This window comes from Geospiza fortis, unplaced genomic scaffold, assembly GCF_000277835.1.
Source record: "Geospiza fortis unplaced genomic scaffold, GeoFor_1.0 scaffold213, whole genome shotgun sequence".
NCBI lineage: Eukaryota > Metazoa > Chordata > Aves > Passeriformes > Thraupidae > Geospiza > Geospiza fortis.
In genome coordinates, this window is record NW_005054399.1 from 1805064 (window position 1) to 1821856 (window position 16793).

General features: G+C 52.1%; 1 protein-coding gene across 1 annotated transcript in view; it reads left to right on the forward strand.

Annotated features, from left to right (window-relative positions):
- Window positions 1-616: 616 nt before the first annotated feature.
- The window catches only part of TRAF7 (TNF receptor associated factor 7), a 25340-nt gene continuing 9163 nt past the window's right edge, over window positions 617-16793 (forward strand). Inside the window, exons 1-8 of the mRNA XM_005426013.3 lie at window positions 617-742; window positions 7041-7162; window positions 7362-7419; window positions 8405-8496; window positions 12325-12441; window positions 13665-13757; window positions 15382-15415; window positions 16699-16789. Of these exons, the coding sequence (XP_005426070.1) occupies window positions 7079-7162; window positions 7362-7419; window positions 8405-8496; window positions 12325-12441; window positions 13665-13757; window positions 15382-15415; window positions 16699-16789 (569 nt within the window). The 5' untranslated portion in view covers window positions 617-742; window positions 7041-7078. The remainder of the gene's footprint in view (window positions 743-7040; window positions 7163-7361; window positions 7420-8404; window positions 8497-12324; window positions 12442-13664; window positions 13758-15381; window positions 15416-16698; window positions 16790-16793) is intronic.

The following is a 16793-nucleotide window of genomic DNA, read 5'->3' on the forward strand; positions in this document are numbered from 1 at the left end:
CTGAACGAGGTGTCCTGGGGCTGGAGGGGGCAGTGCCTGCTCCTGGCACAGCCTCAGCCCTGGAGGGCTGTCCTGGCACTGGAAGTCCCCAGCAGCACCAGTGTCTGTGTTTCAGCTCAGTCCTGCTCCTCAGCTCTGTTTTTTTGTGGCTCTGGGAGGGCTGTCCTGGTACTGGAAGTTCCCACCACCACCAGTGTCTGTGTTTTGGGCAAGTCCTGCTCCCCAGCTCTGCCTTTTTGTGGCTGTTCTTGGGTTTCCCTGGCTTGTCTCTCCAGGCAGAGAGTGTTGCTCTTTGTTGGGCAGAATTCTGAAGAGTTTGGGAGCTATAAAAGAGGCTGAGAAACTCCAACTCCCCTTAAAGCAAGCGAAGAACTTTTCTGTGTCCCATCAGGGGAATAAATCCCTGTGTGCTCAGAGAGGGTTGTTTTTCCTGCACTAAACTGAACCCGGAGCAGCCGGGGCAAAGCTGGGAGGCAGCTGGAGATTGGCTGAGCTGTGGGATTTTCCAGCTGGATTTACATATCGCCCACTGCTCCGCATGCCTTTGTGTTTACATCACCGGGGAGCGATCCACACAGCGCTGCAGCGGAAGAGGCGCTTGGGCCGAGGAGAAGCCTGTCCCCAGCTCAGAGCTGGGCGTGCTGGTGGCATCTCTTTGGCCGAGGAGAAGCCTGTCCCCAGCTCAGGAACTGGGCCTGCTGGTGGCATCTTGCTGGGCTCCGCTGCTCCAGGATGGCCAGGGGTGAGTGTGCTCCAAGGAGGAGTGTTTGCTCCAAGGAGGAGTGTTTGCTCCGGGTGCTGGCTGTCAGGCAGCATTCCCAGGAAGCTGCTCCCCTGCAGCAGTGAGGGAGGAGCTGTTTCCATCCCTCCAGGATGTACCTGGAGCCCTGCAGCAGTTTGGGAGTGATGGAGGAGCTGTTTCCATCCGTCCAGGATGTACCTGGAGCCCTGCAGCAGTTTGGCAGGGGTACCTGTGCCCATCCAGCAGCTGCAGCTGTGTTGGGCTGGTTTTATGGTCCTTCAGAGTGACCTTTGCAAGGGCGTGGAGTGTTTGGTTGCAGCAGCCCAGCAAGTGTGTCCTGAGGTTGGTGTGGTGTTCCAGAAGTGGGAAATCCTCGATATTCCTTGGGCAGAGCTGTGAGCACAGAAGCCAAGTTGGAGGATTCCGTGTGCCCTGGAATTCTGAGTCACCCTGGGGCAGAGTTTAGTCCGTGGTGTTTGGGGTTGTGGGACACTGAGTGGTGCTTCTGTCTCAAAGCTGTCAGTAGATTTGCCATGGTGGAAGTGTCCACATCCCCTGGTTTCTTTTGGAATCAAGGATTTGGGGCTGTTTCTCCCAGGATCACTGATTTGATTGATGAGTGTTGGTGTCTACAGGTGCCTCCTGCTTGTTCTCAGTGGCAAAGCCCAAGGGAGCTGTACAAAAGAAGAGCAGGTGACTGGAATTTGCTGGATGTTTTTTTTTCTGAAGGAGATGATGCATTTCAGCTGGATCTTTGAAGTGTTCTAGTTGCATCCAGAGGGCAGGGAAGAGTGTGTGTCACGAGGTGTCAAAGCTTTGGAGGATGCTGGGGGGAGCAGGGGGTGGAAGTGCTACTTTGTGCTGTTTGAGTCATGGCTATGGGCTCAGGTTTGCTGTGACTTTAATCTGGAAGAATCCCATCGTGTGGTGGGGTAGTTAGAGCTTTCCAGAGGATGCAGTGCAGCCAGCCAGAAGGAAAAGCAGCTGGGAAAGGCCTCAGCCATGGCACAGGAATTGGGGAATAAAGGAGAGAGGAGCTTTGAGTGCTTTGGGTCTAGCAGAACTCCAGGAGAGCAGAGTCCAGGTGAGACAAACATTGCTCTGGCCTCCTTGGAGGAACAGAGGCCAAGTTTCTCCATCCCCCAGTCTGTGCTGCTGCCCTGCCACGTGTTCAGGGGTTTTCAGTTGAGCTGCAAGCCCCTCTCTCTGTCAGATTTGCAGCAGGGACACCAAGAGCAGAGCTGAGCCAGCCCACAGGACCCTGTGGGGTCCTGGCAGCCTCTTGTTCTCTGTCAGACAGGTCTGAGGAGCACCAGCTGTGGTGTGAGTGGTGAGGGTGGCTGCTCTCAGCTCTCAGGTGTGGTATCTTCCATCAGGATCTGCCTTGCACAGAGCTGGCCATGCCCTCCTGAGGAACTGCAGCAGCACTGGGATTTTTGCCATGGAGGGGGAGGACGTTGTTGGTTTCAGGGCTAGGCTGGGGTTTTATTCTTTTTCCTTCACCAAATCCATAATTTAGCAATGTGATGTTCTCGGAAGGGGTCTGTTCTTTGAGGGAGGATGTGGAAGAGCACAAGCTGTGAGAGGCACAGCACGCAGCTGTGCAGTGGCAGGGCCAACTTTGAAAGCACCTTTTGATTAAGGTCCTTGTGTGGCAGAGCTGTGGATGTGCCTGTTCCTGCCCAGCAGTGCCTGAGGGGCTGCTGAGCCCACACAGGACAATTTCGGTTGCAGGGTCAGAGCTGGGCTGCGTAACAAAAATGGTCTTGTAGGTGGATCCTCCCAGGTTACCTGAAATGGAAATAAAACTTCAAATGTAGCTTTTGTGTCATGGAACAGCACTGAATATTGGCCTCTGTTCTAACTTCTAATTTAATTTTATTTTTCTGGGAAAATTGAGGTGCTTCATTTCACCAGAGCAATCACTTTAGATCCAGCTATGGTAACATTTAAAAGCTACAGCTTCAGGTTTTACCATGGAGTATTGCAAATATTCTTCTGTCCCAAGGCTTCATTATCCTTTAGGAAAAGCACCATATGAAATGCTTTTCCTTTCTGAGCTGCATTTGTTCAAAGGCATGGCAGTGTTCAAACAGCTGTTGAATGTTCTCTCTCAGCCCTGCAGTCAGTGCAAGCTCTGGTAAAAGCAGCAGCAATTAAAAATATCCCTTTTATTTTTATTGATGACAGCTCAGTATAGTTATGGTCTCACTGTAAGACACTCAGAAAAGCTGGTGTGACTTATAAGAAAAACTCACAAACAGTAAAAAGACTTCCACAGATTCATCAGGTGGAGGTGCCACGTCCTATCAGTAAGGCTGAGCTTCTGTTCATGTTTTATGTCCTTCCTGCACTGACTGACATCTAAAGAGTGTAAGAAATGTCCTGCTGGGTCAGGTGGTTTAGATTTTAGCTCATCTACAACCTCTTTGTCTCCTTAGTTTTGTGGGGTTTTTCATAAGCTCTTCTCCACCAACTGGTACTGACTGCTGGGCAGAGCTGTGTCACCTGCAGCCGTGGTGGTTTCACTGCTGGCTTTTATTGCCCATCCTCACCTGGGGCTGGGCCAGGCTGGCTCAGCTGTGCTGCTGGGAGCCCTGGCCTGGGGTTCCTGGGCTGAGGAGTGACCAGGGGGCTGCACTGCCTGCCTCTGCTCTGGTGTCCAGGGAGAGGCGTCCGTGGATGGAGAGGCGTCCATGGATGGAGAGGTGTCCATGGATGGAGAGGCGTCCATGGATGGAGAGGTGTCCCCAGAGAGGCGTCCATGGATGGAGAGGTGTCCCCAGAGAGGTGTCCATCTCAGGACCTGCTGTAGCTCTGCATTCCCACACCCTGTGCTGTACAGGTCAGACCAGATGCTGACAGCCCTCGTCAGGAGCTGCACCTGAGGTGTTGCTGGTCACAGAGTGGTTAATTAGCCCAGAGTAGTTAATTACCCCACAGTCACCCTGTGCCCTTGGCACCTGCATTGCTTTTGTGGGAGTATTTCCCTGGGATGTGCCAACACTCTCAGGGATGTGTAACCCTTCTGTTGTGAGTGCAGTGATGTAAGAGGAACAGGTCTTACACTATAACTACCCAAGAAGTGAGATAAGGAAGTTCAGCCAGGGCAGGATAACTGTGCCTGCCTCTCCCACTGCCAGGCACTCCTGCTCTGGCACAATTTGCCAGCCCAGCAGTTTCCTTGGGGGTGAATAACCTCAGAGTGAGGGAATTAGCCAGGCCACTGGTGCTGATTCTCCTGCCAGCTCTGAGGTGCAGTCACAGGCTGATCCTGTTGGATCTCCCCTCAGCAGTGGGAGAGGGAGCACTGCTTCCCTCTGCAGCTGCTGCTGCTTGGGTTTTTCTTGCCTGAATTACTAAAGTAGGATTTTAAGGCTTTTCTTCTCATTGAGTCTCAAAAGCCACGAGTTGATCCCTGCGATGTGCAAATGCTGAAACCCATCCCTGCCCCCCTTCACATCTGGTTATGATCAGCTGTGGGATTTACTGAATATTGGGTCCCCACAGCTTCCCATTTCCGGGGGAGATTTCCCCCCCTCTTTGTTTACTGTAAAAACCACTGATGTTGCATGTTAAAAAATTAAATCCAGGCAAGGAGAATGTGGCTCACAGGCTGGGTTCCCAGCAGCAGCCACCCAAGAGGGACACTCAGGCCTGGGAGCACAGTGAAGCTGGCAGGGTTCAGATGCCAAGCAAAGGTGCAGAAATCTGGCAGAGACTTTTGCAAGTGCTGTAGGAAATTGGTATTAATGTTGACACCATCAGCTTTTTTCTGCCTCCTTTTAAATCGTTTGATATCAGTTGGAAAAGGTTCTCAGATGGAAAGGAGGGTGTGAGGAGCTTGTCAGACAATGCTGTGGAGAGGCATCTGCTGTGCTGAAATGCTCCTGTATGTGGTGGGTGCAGAGGTTTGGGAATCAGATCTTGCTGGGGTTGTGCAGCCTGGCTGATATTCTGCTGGAGATTTTTTCCATTGCTCACATTCCTCTGGTCTCTGCTTGGAGCAGACACCAGCAGGCTCCCTGCTGCTGCTGCTGCTGCTGCTGCAGGTACCTTGCTCAGCCAAGCTGCAGGCACAGGCCAAGGGAAATCCCTCAATTCCACATTCCCTTCCCCACTTTGGGTTTATCGGAGGTTCCAGGCAGGGATTGAAGGACCGTTGCAGTGGCTCAGGTGGCTGCAGTCACTGTTTGTGGCACATCTGATCCAACCTTTGATGATATCACAGAACTCCTCACACTGTCAGTTTATCTCCATTTTTGTTTTCCCTGTCTCTGAGTGTTTCCCATTGCTTGAGTCTCCATCTGTTCATCTGAAGGTGATGCATACCCTGAAAATGAGAGGGAATGGAGTTGTGCCTGAGTCTCCAGACAGCCCTGATCCTCCATCACGGTGGCTTTCCTCTCTTTCCATCTGGGAATGACTCTTTGCCCTAAACCCCACGAGGAATATTTGATATGCCAGGTTTCCTTAACCTTCACTGACGTGGCTGATGAGGTGGGAGCAAATCCCTGCTCCTGCCTTTGAGCAGGGCAGGATGAAGGAGGTGTGAGTAGGTGTTGCATGGATTTCTATCCCTGGAAATTTGAATATTTCTCTATTTCCAGCCAATTATGGGAGGAGCAGAGTGCTGAATCCCTTTTCCAGAGGAGAGTGGTGAGCCCAGGCGTACTGCTGGATGTGGGGAACCTACATTTTAGGGATGTGCATGTTACTGGACATGAGATAATGCAGCCTTGAGACGGGAAATCCCAGGAGATGCAGCAGTTCGTGCCATCGCTCATGGAAGTACTTGCTTTGCTTAATTTATGAGCACTGCATCATCTGGAGACCCCAGCTGGAGACCTCTCATCTTCAGCCTTTGTGGTTAGAGAGGGGAATCTCCAGCCTTGTGCAGAAGGGGGGAGTTTTTGCCGGGAGGGTTCCAGTGGCTCATCCAGGGCTGCCAGAGGGAGAGGGGCTGGGTCAGTGGGGCTGAGATCTCCTGGGGCCAATGGCCAAACCCTTCGTCTGCCTCTGCCACCTCCCTCCCTCCCTCTGCTCTCTGTGCCCTCGGGAGCACAGACAGGAATCAAAGGATCCAGTGGCCAGAGCCAGACCTGTGGCTTGCTGGAGCCCAGCTTTAAACTCTGCAGGTCTCCCTGCTGCCACAGCACAGCTCTGCTCATTCCTGCTGCTTTTGAGACAGCTCCAGACTCTGCTCAGCATCTCCTCAGGGATCTGGCATTTGCAAGCAGCCAGGACAGTGCTGTCACGTGTGTGGAAAACATTATCCAGATCCTTGCTTTTCAGATGGTTTTGGGTTTGGTTTCAGGGTTTCTGTTTGTTTGGTTTTTCTTTGGAATTTTGGATTTTTTATAATTTCTGACCATAGTTGTTTCTGGGAGTTTAGACCCGAGCAGCAATCCCCTGCTCAGGGTGCTGCTGTCCTGGCTGCCTGCCAGCTGCTGGACCCAGAGCTGCAGGAGCCCTGGAATTGCTGTGTCAGGCCCTGAGCAGAGCCTTGGCCGAGAACAGCCCCAGAGTCACCCTTGCAGTGTTCAAAATGTGCGTGCAGGATGTGCCCAGCCCTGTGTGCCAGGGCTCTCAGGGAGGTGGGAATCCCTGCACAAATCCCAGCTCACAGCTGTGCTGGGATCCTGGCTCTCTGTGAGCCTCAGTTTCCCTTTCTGTAAAGTGAAGAAACCCCAGTGGTTTTATAAAGAGCTTGGAGATTTAGGAGCTGTCACTCCCAGGTAAGAGAAAACCAATTGCTAGAAACACCTGAGACACTTCACCTCCCCAGTGCCAGGCTGAGCTTTGTCCTCTCTGAGGGAAACTCCAGCCTGAGCCAGGAGCACCTCTGTGTGATGGCAGAGGAGCTGCAGCTCCTTCCCGAGGCTCTCCTGGCTCTGAAGGAGACTGAGAGCATCTTGTCAGATTTGCTGGGACAGCAGCATAATTGTGCCCTGGAGCAGTGTCAGGTTTCAGCAGAGGTTAAAGAAAGCACATTCCTTGTGTTTCTGCAGATTACTGTTGTGGAATTCTTGACTTGGCAAACTTGAGCCTAATGAACCGGTGGAGGGAGAGGAGTGAGGCTCTTATTAAAAGATAATCATATATTTTAAAAATGCTGAACTCTCACTCAGGGACGATTTGAAGGAATCTGACTTGGTCCTTGCCTCTTGCTTCTGAAAATCCAGGTCTGTGTGAGTTTGGGTAAACGCTTGGGCTTTGTGCTGCAGGAGAGTGTTCTCTGAGCCCAGGGAAATATCCACAAGGACCCTAACTCCCTTTGTGTCCTTTTCTCCCACAGAGCAAGCTTCCCATGACTAACAGATGCTGGCCTAGATTATGAGCTCAAACAAGAGCGCTCGCTGCTACAATCGTTTCTCCAGTGGCACAACAACCATCACTACTGCTGAGAACACTAACGGGGTGAGGCCACTGCTGCTGGCACAACAGCACAGCCCTGCTTCCTGTGCTCTCATCCTTCTTTTGAAACAGGCTATTTGCCTGCCACTTAAAATCTCACTATTCACAGAGGAAAGCTGGGGATGTGTATGCAGCATTTCACCAGCTCAGGCAAAGCCTCAAGGCTTTAAATGCCCTGACATTGGTTTTTTCAATATTTCAGACAAGAATGGAAACAACTTTTGGACCAGCCTTCTCTGCTGTGACCACCATCACTAAGGGTGAGTATTTCATGTACTGTGTGTGGTTGTTGTCCTTTTACAGATCCTAAAGCTGTTGGGAGAATCTCTCTGGTCATTAACCAGGTGTTGAGGGGCTGGGTTTGGTGTTGTGTGTCCTGACAGGATGGAAATGAGCAGGCACAGGAATTTTCTCTCCTCAAGCAGACTGAGGAAGCCTTTGCTGAAAGCAGAGTATACAACAGGGTTTGATGCTGAGCTCAGCACCAAATCTTATTGAACCCTGTGACAATCATCACCAATGCTGAAAATGTCCATCTTCCCTCTGTGCCTGACTGTGAGTCACTGAGGAGCTTTGGTAAAACCCTGTGGCCACTTTTAGCTCAGACAGGAGGGGATGCAAGTGTCCCTGGTCATTTACAATTCCTGTGCCTTGTTCCTCTAAGCTCAGCAGGTGAGGGGAGCCTGAGGCCTGGCATGTGGGGGAATGCAGGAAGAGGCCTGGTTTCATTTTGGGATACAAATATCCTTCCTTTAATAGAAACGAAAAGATTTGACACTGATTTTGATAAGGATATGAACATCTGCCTGAGAAAAATGTTTGGATTACATTTGTACTGGACTCTGGATGGTCCCAAATATTTACATTCAGACTTTTATACGTATCAGAATCAGTTACATGATCTCTATACAAATATTTCCTATTTAATTTAGCATGGCTCCCCTGTGCCTCAGGGATATCCAGACCTCCCTGGATCCAGGCAATTTTTACTGGTGACTGAGATACATGGGAGTATAAAGTTTCCTTTTAATAGTATTTTTAAGGATATTACCTGTGCTCTTTTCTGGGCAAGCTCTCAGAGATCAAGGTTGTTCTGCCTGTGCTGATATGTTCAGTCATGCATTGCAGAATCCCCAGTCTTTTCCTTTTCTAAGGAACACTTACAGCTACAGAGGCTGTCCCACAGCTTGGCAATGTTTCTGAGGAGCCTAAATGCTTGTTTTTCTTTTTTAATTCCCTGTAAAGCTGACGGGACCAACACTTTCAAGCAGCACCGTCGGACCCCGTCCTCCTCCAGCACCCTCACCTACTCGCCACGGGACGAGGATGATGGCATGGTAGGTGTTGGCAGGACCCTCCTGACTGCCTTAGCAGATCAGAAGTGAAATGAGAGGTGTCTGGGGCTCCTCTGGACTCCTCTGCCTCCCTCATCATTCTCTGTGTGATGTGTGCCCCAGAGGCAGGACCAGCCTCAGCATTGCTGCTGCCCTGGGGAAGCAGCTCATTCTCACCGGGTGCTACAGGCTGGAGCTGCTGCTGCTTTTCACACTGCTTGAGATTGTTATGTGGGTCCAAAGCCTGGGAACTACAAATCCCAGAGCCTCCTTGAGAGGCAGTTCCTGGCTCCTGGGAGAAGCAGCCCCTGCCAGGATGTCTGGGCTGTGACTGGGGCCAGGCACTCTCTGTGTTCTGTGTTGTGTTGGATGGATCCCAGCTGGCTCTGCAGTTATGGCCAGAGAATCCATTCCTATTCCCACCTCCAGATGGGGCCTCTGACCACAGGGAGCGGGTTTGAAACCTGCAAATTGGGATGTTGGACACTAAGGGCTGTGCTGGGCTTCCCATTCCTGTGTCTCCCAGTATCTTGGAGGTAAAGCAGTTCCCAATTTTGTATCCAGTTTTGTCACTCACTTAGAAGTAAGTTCTTTTTGGGGAATTTAGTGATTCAACAGTCTTCAGGGTTAGCTGCTTGGAGAGAAATTAAATTAGCTAAATCAATTAAATCAAGACCAGCAACAGCAAAGCAAACCTTGATGAAAGGATGGTCCGAGGCTGGACCTTGTCTTGTCAATGGTGCTCCAGCCACATCCCACAACCACAGCTCTGTTCAGATCTAAACATGTTAGTAACAAACTTCAAATGAAGTATTTGTAGAGGTAGATTACAAGACCCAATTTCCAAGCCAGGCACAAATGGATCATTGCTGCTGGAGTTAGAGACTGGGGTCAGCAACAGTGTGGAGCTGCAGCACTTCTTAAAATAAATTTGACACCAGATTGCAAAGAATTTTATTGTCAGCATCCTATAAAGTTCCTTCTGTTGCTCAGAGATCTTGCTGTGTTTTATGTGAGCCCGTGGGGGTTTTGTTTGTTGTTGGTCTTTTTTCTAACAAGTCCTTTGAAAATGTGCCTGGTGTCCTTGGCAAGTGCAGCTCTCCAGCCCACCGCTGACCCCACGAGCTGGGCCAGGGCTCAGGCCACCCCTGGCTGTCAGCACAGACCCTCTGGCCTGAGGGCTGGCCTCACAGTGCCCTTTTCACAAGCTGGGCAGTTCTCACAGGGCAGAGGGGAGGATTTTTCCAGCGGAGGGGAGGCTGTGAATATTTCATTTAGCCGGGTCTGATAAAGAAACTCCCTGACTCCTTTGGAAACCCCGCTGGCACGAACTGGGGTGTGCAGCCAAAAATGGGGGAGATCTCTGCCAGGAGCCAGCTTCAATCCTCTTGGACAGTCTCAGCCCACTTTCCCTGGAGTGTTAAATATTCTTCAGCAAAAACAGTGAGAGGATTAATGAGTGGTTCAGGAAGCAGCGTGAGGTGCTGACAAACCAGAACCGCCTCGGTCCTGCTCTGCCTGCTGCTCCAGGCAGACTCACTAACCCTCTTAGGAAGCTTCATTTGCTTTGTCAAGGAATAATCTGGGATTTCCCTTCCTCATCACTGAGTTTTCCCTCCTCCAGAAGCTGCCAAGGGCTTCTCAGCCATCAGAGAGACAGCTGGAGAGGAGTCAGAGCCCTCCTGTGACCTCCACCGCCCCTTTTTGTTTCCCTTTAAAGCTGCTGTTAGTGAAACAGAAGCAGAGCAGTGTGCCCTGTGTGCAGGGCAGCATTGCTGTTAGTGAAACAGAAGCAGAGCAGTGTGCCCTGTGTGCAGGGCAGCATTGCTGTTAGTGAAACAGAAGCAGAGCAGTGTGCTTCATCCTTGGGCTCTTTGAAGGTGTGCCTGGTGTTTAGTGCAGAAATGAGGTCTCTTGAGTTGTATCCTTGTTTGCTTGGCAAAACCAAGGCTGCAGATACCCAGAGGGTCTGGAGCTGCCAGCACACCCTCTGCCATTCTGTGTTGTCCCCACAGCCCAGCGGGGTGAGGGATCCTTCTCAGCCCATCCCCTTCTCTGCTGTGCAGTAAACCACCAGCATTATCCAAACCAGGACACAGGGAGCTGAGCCCAGAGTCCTACACAAACCTTCTGTGTCTCACACTCCTGGAATGCTGCAGTCCCCTTCTCTGTTGGTGATCCTCTCTGGATGCTGCTGGTGACAAACCTGCCTCTCTGCAGGGCCTGCCTTTGCTGCCCTCACCCCCTGTCACCTCCAGAGTGGGAACTGTGCACAGTCATTCTGGTTATTTTAATAATTCCTGCTACTAGTGGAGGAAAATAATAAAATGAATGGATACACATAAAATGGATTTGCCTCATTAGAACCATTCCTCCTTAAGGTTTATGTACTTAGTCAATAAATATGCTGTCTTTAAGGCAAAGACATTTATGCTCTGGCTTCTAAGCAGATGCAGCATTTCTGAGTTCCTCAGAGCCCAGGATCATAAAAATGAGGCAGCAGAGCAGTGTGAGGAAGCAGCAGGATCCTGGTCTGCTGCTCTCCTGCAGGCCAGCCAGGCTGCACTGAGACTGCAGCTTTGTCTCTGGGGAGGGCAGCAGCCTCTGAACCTCATCTTGCAGCTTTCATTGCTGAATTTCCTGCTGGCCCCACTGCCCTCCTGCATTGCCTTTGTCTGGCCCTGGCTCTGAGGTCACCCGTTTCACCCAGGGCAGGCGCACAGAATGCAGCTCCCGAGGCTCACATGGAACACAAGGAAAAGCGTTTTTCCCACAAGGTGCAGGACAGGAGCTCAGCAGAGCCTGGTCCGTGCAGCTTTCCCTGTTCCCTGGGCAGTGCCAGGCCTGGCCTGGGCCAGGGAGAGAGTCCCTTTTCCAGTGGGCAGCCAGGGATCTCCAGAGCTCCTTCCAGCCACCACTCCTCAGGGCTAGGGACTGACAGGGGCTACAGCCAGGCCTTGGAGAGTGTGACACGTGCAGAGGCTCATCCACCATGCCTCGTCCGAAGTGTCTGAAGCTTCTGGCTTCATTCTTCCATTTCCTTGTCCAAGCATGCATTCTGCTCATTGAAGACCTTTATTCCTCCTCTCTGCACCTTTTGCAGTCCAGCAGCAGCATCTGTCCCAGAGTAACCCCTCAGTGGCTGCGCTCCCAGCTGCACTGGCTCCTCAGATGCAGTCTCCCCATGGTCTGCAGCCTCCAGTGGTGCTTTGACACCGAATGGCACCTTGGCTACGTGCTGGTGGTTGACATTCCGCCCTGGGAGACGTGCTGTGGTTAATATTCCAGCAGCAGCACTCCCTCCAAGCCAATCCCAGGGCTGCTGTGGCAGAGGATCTCTCTGGATTGGTGCTCGGTGTGCACTCTGCTCTCCCCTCCCGAGCAGGAAGCGGCCGAGCCGGGCTCACAGAGAATTCAATAGAAGGAAGTCTCCGTACTTACGCAAAGAAGTTTGGCAGAAGTTAGATAGTGAGTGCAACAACAAGTGCTGCTGCAGAGATTAGAGACATTGCAGGAGCTGGAGCGGTCTCTGGGGGAGATTTACGGAGCTTTCCATGAAGGATTAATTCTTCCAGGCTGTTGCTTTGCGGGTGTGCACGGTAAGTGTGCAGGGAATGCACCTTGGAGAAGGTGATGTGCTTGGAGTGTCGGTGTCAGCCTGGCTTAGGGAGTTAAACCCCAGTGATTCCTGTCTCTGGGCACGGTGCAGGGAAGGGCACACAGCAGCAGGGCCACTCAGTGAAGTGTTGTGGAGGGGGAGAACTGAACCTGAGGGCTGTGGCTGGAGTTTGGGAATGATTTGCACTGACCAGAGCTGCTCTGTGTCCGCAGCCTCCCATCAGCACCCCGCGCCGCTCCGACTCCGCCATCTCCGTCCGCTCCTTGCACTCCGAGTCCAACATGTCCTTGCGCTCCACGTTCTCACTCCATGAGGAAGAGGAGGAGCCAGTAGGTATTTGGGATTGCCTGAAGGAGCAGGATTAGGAAGCTCAGTGTCAAAAGAGTGACTTAGTGGGCTGTTGTGAGTACGCAGAGCTCTCGGGCAGATTTTGTGCGGTGCCTGGCTCAGGTTCCTGCTTTTCACTTTGTTTCCACCACTGGCTTTGCTTCCTCGTGTACCATTTCCCTGCCTGGAAAATGAGGACAATGGTGAGGCTTTTCTGCTTCCCAGAAAAACTGTAAGTCTGTGCAGAGTCCTGCTTGATTCCCTGGCCCTGTAGCAGAGCAAAGTGGGTTGCAAGGCTCAGGCTGGTGGTCTGGCCTCAGGCAGCAAAAAAATACAATTCCCCATGGATTTGGAGCCCCATCCCCATTCAGGGCTGTGTGGAACCCCACAGACTTGATTGTAAGCCCCAGGAGGGTGCAAGGAATTGTCTCCATGCTGGGGGAGGATGCTTTTAAACTGAGCTTAGCTTGTGACCCAGTAACCAACCCCAAACTGGATGAATAAGAGGTCAGGTGGCGTTCTGCCACTGATCTGGGATAAGAGTTTGTTTCATATTTGGGAACCCAGGGGGCTATGTTTGCATTTCTGAGAGCAGCACAGGATGAAAAGACAGAGGGAACTGCAGAGATTGATTGGAAATGCTCTGAAATGTGAGCATGGAGAGCCGTGGTGCTCTGGGAGAACGTGCTTGGAGCCCTGTGCTGCCTGTCCTAGTTGGTAAACAAAACTGGAGAGATGGGCCCATTGCAGCAGAAACAATGCTGTTTCTGCTTCCTGAGGAGTGAAGGAGCCCTTCCTTCAGAATGCTTCAAAGTGCAGGCTGCTTTAAAATTGCTCTCAAGCTCAGGCTTAGTACAGTTTTGACAACTCTGTGCTTAGGCCAACCAAGGAGAAAGTCCCAGCCAGTGGAGCTCAGCAGACTGAATCACTGGCAAAGAGGTTGTTCTGTGCAGTTTGCTGTCAGGTGCTGATCCTGCCAGATGCTGGGGGCCCCCAGTTTGTGAGGAGCTGAGTGAGGGTCTCCAGCCATTCCCAAGTTCATTCTTCCCCTGCTGGAACTCAGCAGATCCAGACAGAATTTTATGTTGAGACCATGAAAAACCCTCAGTGTGCCCCAGGCTCCCCAAGGCTCAGCACTGAGGGGTTGTGTTATTCCTTCTGCAGAGCTGCAGGCTCTTGGTTTGGACTAATCCCCGCTGTGTGTGTCCCTGTGTGTGCCCTGCAGGAGCCCCTGGTGTTCGCAGAGCAGCCGTCCGTGAAGCTGTGCTGCCAGCTGTGCTGCAGTGTCTTTAAGGATCCCGTCATCACGACCTGTGGGGTAAGGCATGGCTCTCCCAAACACCCTGGGTGAGCCACACTCAAGCCTGGAATGTCCCCTCTGTCTCTCCCTGGGGACTGTCAAGCAAAACTAGGGCTTGCTTAAAGTGGGATGGCTTTTCCTAGGAAAAGCCATGTTCAGTCTCCTTGCTGTGGCTTCCATGAGGTCAAAAACTCCTCCTGAAGGGCTCTGCAGGAGCTCCTGGGCACCCCAGGAATGGCTGTGCTTCAGTTGTGAAGGAAGTGTTGCTTATAAAACAAAAATGGCTTGAAGCTTCATTTAGTTAATGCTTGCAAAGGGATTTGAGGTCCTCAAATGAGAGGCATGGGGTGTTATGAATATTCTTCTGGATTCCATTTTACTGGGATTTAATAGAAGCTGTATATTATTCCTGTGCTCCTTGTGAAGAAAGATGGCTTTGAGATGGCTCTAATGCTTCTGACGTGATCTGATCACCAGGATGGGGCTGTAGCAACAGCAGCAGAGCTCAGGATTGTTTATTGCAGTGAGGGTGCCATTCCCCAAAAGTGCTGGAAGCTGCTGCAGTTTGGCTGCACCATTCCAGTAAGCAGCTCTGCACAGAGACACTGAGATTTAGTGGTTAATGTGGAAAAAAGCCCACTGCAGGAAGCAGCCTGGCTTCATCTGCAGTCCTGCTCTGGCAGCTCTGGAGGGAGCTCAGTGCAGCTGTTCTGGGCAGGAAAAGGCCATGGGAGCAGGGCAGCAGATAACAGCTCCAGAGGGGGACTCACAGCCCTGCCAAGAGCTGGCTCCCTGGCCTGGGAGCATGGCTGAGGAGGCTCCAGGGGATGCACAGGGCAGGATCAGGACCAGTGAGATGCTGCAGCCTTTATGTTCATTAGTGTGTTAGACTGTGCTTGCTGCTTTGTCAAGTTAAACTGTCAGAACGGAGAGGGGAGCTATTTAAAGTGCTCAAATTTACAGAGCATTTAATGGGCTTACAAACCAGCTGTTCCATCTGCCTGGCAGCAGGACAGGGCTGCTTCTGCTGCCTTCAGAGGGCTCCAGAGGGATGGATGTGGTGGGCTGACTGGGCAAGGACAGGGAGAGGCAGAGGGGACAGTCCAGGCTTCCCCTTCCCCTGAGGGCTTCTCAGGGGAGTGAGAGGGATGACAATGGGCTACAGTGGAGGGTGAAACCCATAGAGAAACCCTATGGTAGGAAAGACTTGGATGTGTTCAAGAGCAGGCTGGATGGAGCTCTGAGCCCTGCTCTGGTGGGAGGTGTCCCTGCCCATGGCAGGGGATTGGAACTTGAAGATCTCTAAGTTCCCTTCCAACCCAAACCATTCCAGGATTCTGTGATCCCATGGGTATCAGAGTGTGGCAGAACATGCCCCTGGCTTTGGCTTGCACCGTGATCATGGCCTGATCCTGAACAGGGAGAAGGTCAAAGCTCCAAACCGTGTGTTCAGGACCTGTGCTTCACCCTGACAAGCAGCTGGGGTTTGCCCTGTGGTGCTGAGCTAGAGCAGGCAGAGCAGCTGCCGAGGCTGCTGAGCCCCAGGCTGTGGAGTGTCCCACCTTTCCCAGCGGTAGCCACAGGGGATCATTTGCCCGCTCTGGTTTTGCGCTGACGCTGCTGTTCCTCTGTGTCTCCACAGCACACGTTTTGCAGGAGATGTGCCTTAACATCTGGTGAGTACAGGGCTGTTCTTGTGTGATGCAGCCAGAACACTGTTATTTCCTGGTTGATTTGCTTTCATCTAAAGAGAAACCTGCAGAAAAATGTCCAAAGGGCTTAAAACAAGCTGTCAGTCAGGTGTGCTACTGCAGCAGTGAGGGGCTGGGGCTGGGGGCTGATGGTGCACTCTGGAGCATGGGCACTGCAGACAGGGCTGGGCACAGGATGTTCTCAGATCCTGGAAAACGCAGTGGATAATCCCAGGATAATACATGTCTCGCCCAGAGCTGACCCACTCATTTCAAACTGAAAGCTTTCTGTGGCTGCCTGGATAAAGAAGCAGGGACCACGTTTGGCATCAACCCCTTCTCCCCATCCCCTCAGTGCCAGGCCTCTGGCCCCTGACTGAGCCCCACTGAGCTGCTTTAGCTCACCCAGCTCTTCCAGAGCCCTGGGAGAGCCCAAGCCCCTGGCTGCTGGCCTGGGCTGACCAGCTCTCACTTGGGTTGGACTCTGGCTGCAAAAAAAAAGACTTTTTTTGGCACGAGCCCTCTTGGCAAGCTGTTGTTCAGCACAGAGCCAAGCCATTGGCATTACCAGAACAGCGAGCCCTGAGGAGGCTCCCTGGGGAGTCCTGCAAAGCAGCAGCTCTTTCTGCCTTAAGATTTTTGTGTTCCACATGCAAGAGGTCCCTCTGCTTTGCATGTTAATCCCCTCATTGTGCTCTGCTATATCAACCCCAACCCACAGATCTGTGGCAAAAGGCTTTGCAATTGCAATCCCCATGCCTGGAGTGTTCCACAAACAGCTGGATGTGGCAGAGCTCAGTTGATGAGGTGGTGATCAGTCCAAGGCTTGGACTCAATGATCTTGGAGGTGTTTTCCAACCTAAGGAGCCCTGGGTTTCAGTGGTTGCTGGCAGCAGGAGCTGAGCCCAGGCCTGGGTGAGGAGCAGGTTGTGGCTGGGGCATCTGGTGATTTGTGCTCACTGCCTGTGAACACTCACCCTTCAGCCAGCACAAGGCAGTCTGAATCAGCGTGGGCTTCTTTCACTGGCAGCTCCCTCAATCATTATGGATTAAATAAACTGTAACTTTCCCACACCCCAAGACAAACCAAAGATGAAGGCTGGCAGGCCTCGGGTGAATATTCCTGGCTCTTTCCACAGCCACTCACTTGGGACTTGGCTGACCCCACCAGGGAAGGCACAAAGCACAGTTTCCACGCAGGGGCTCTGGCAGATGCCAGTGCCCTGTCCCAGCCCTCAGTGACTGTGCTGTTTTTCCCTCCCTGGCAGAGAAGTGCCCCGTGGACAACGCCAAGCTGACGGTGGTGGTGAACAACATCGCGGTGGCCGAGCAGATTGGGGAGCTGTTCATCCACTGCAAGTAC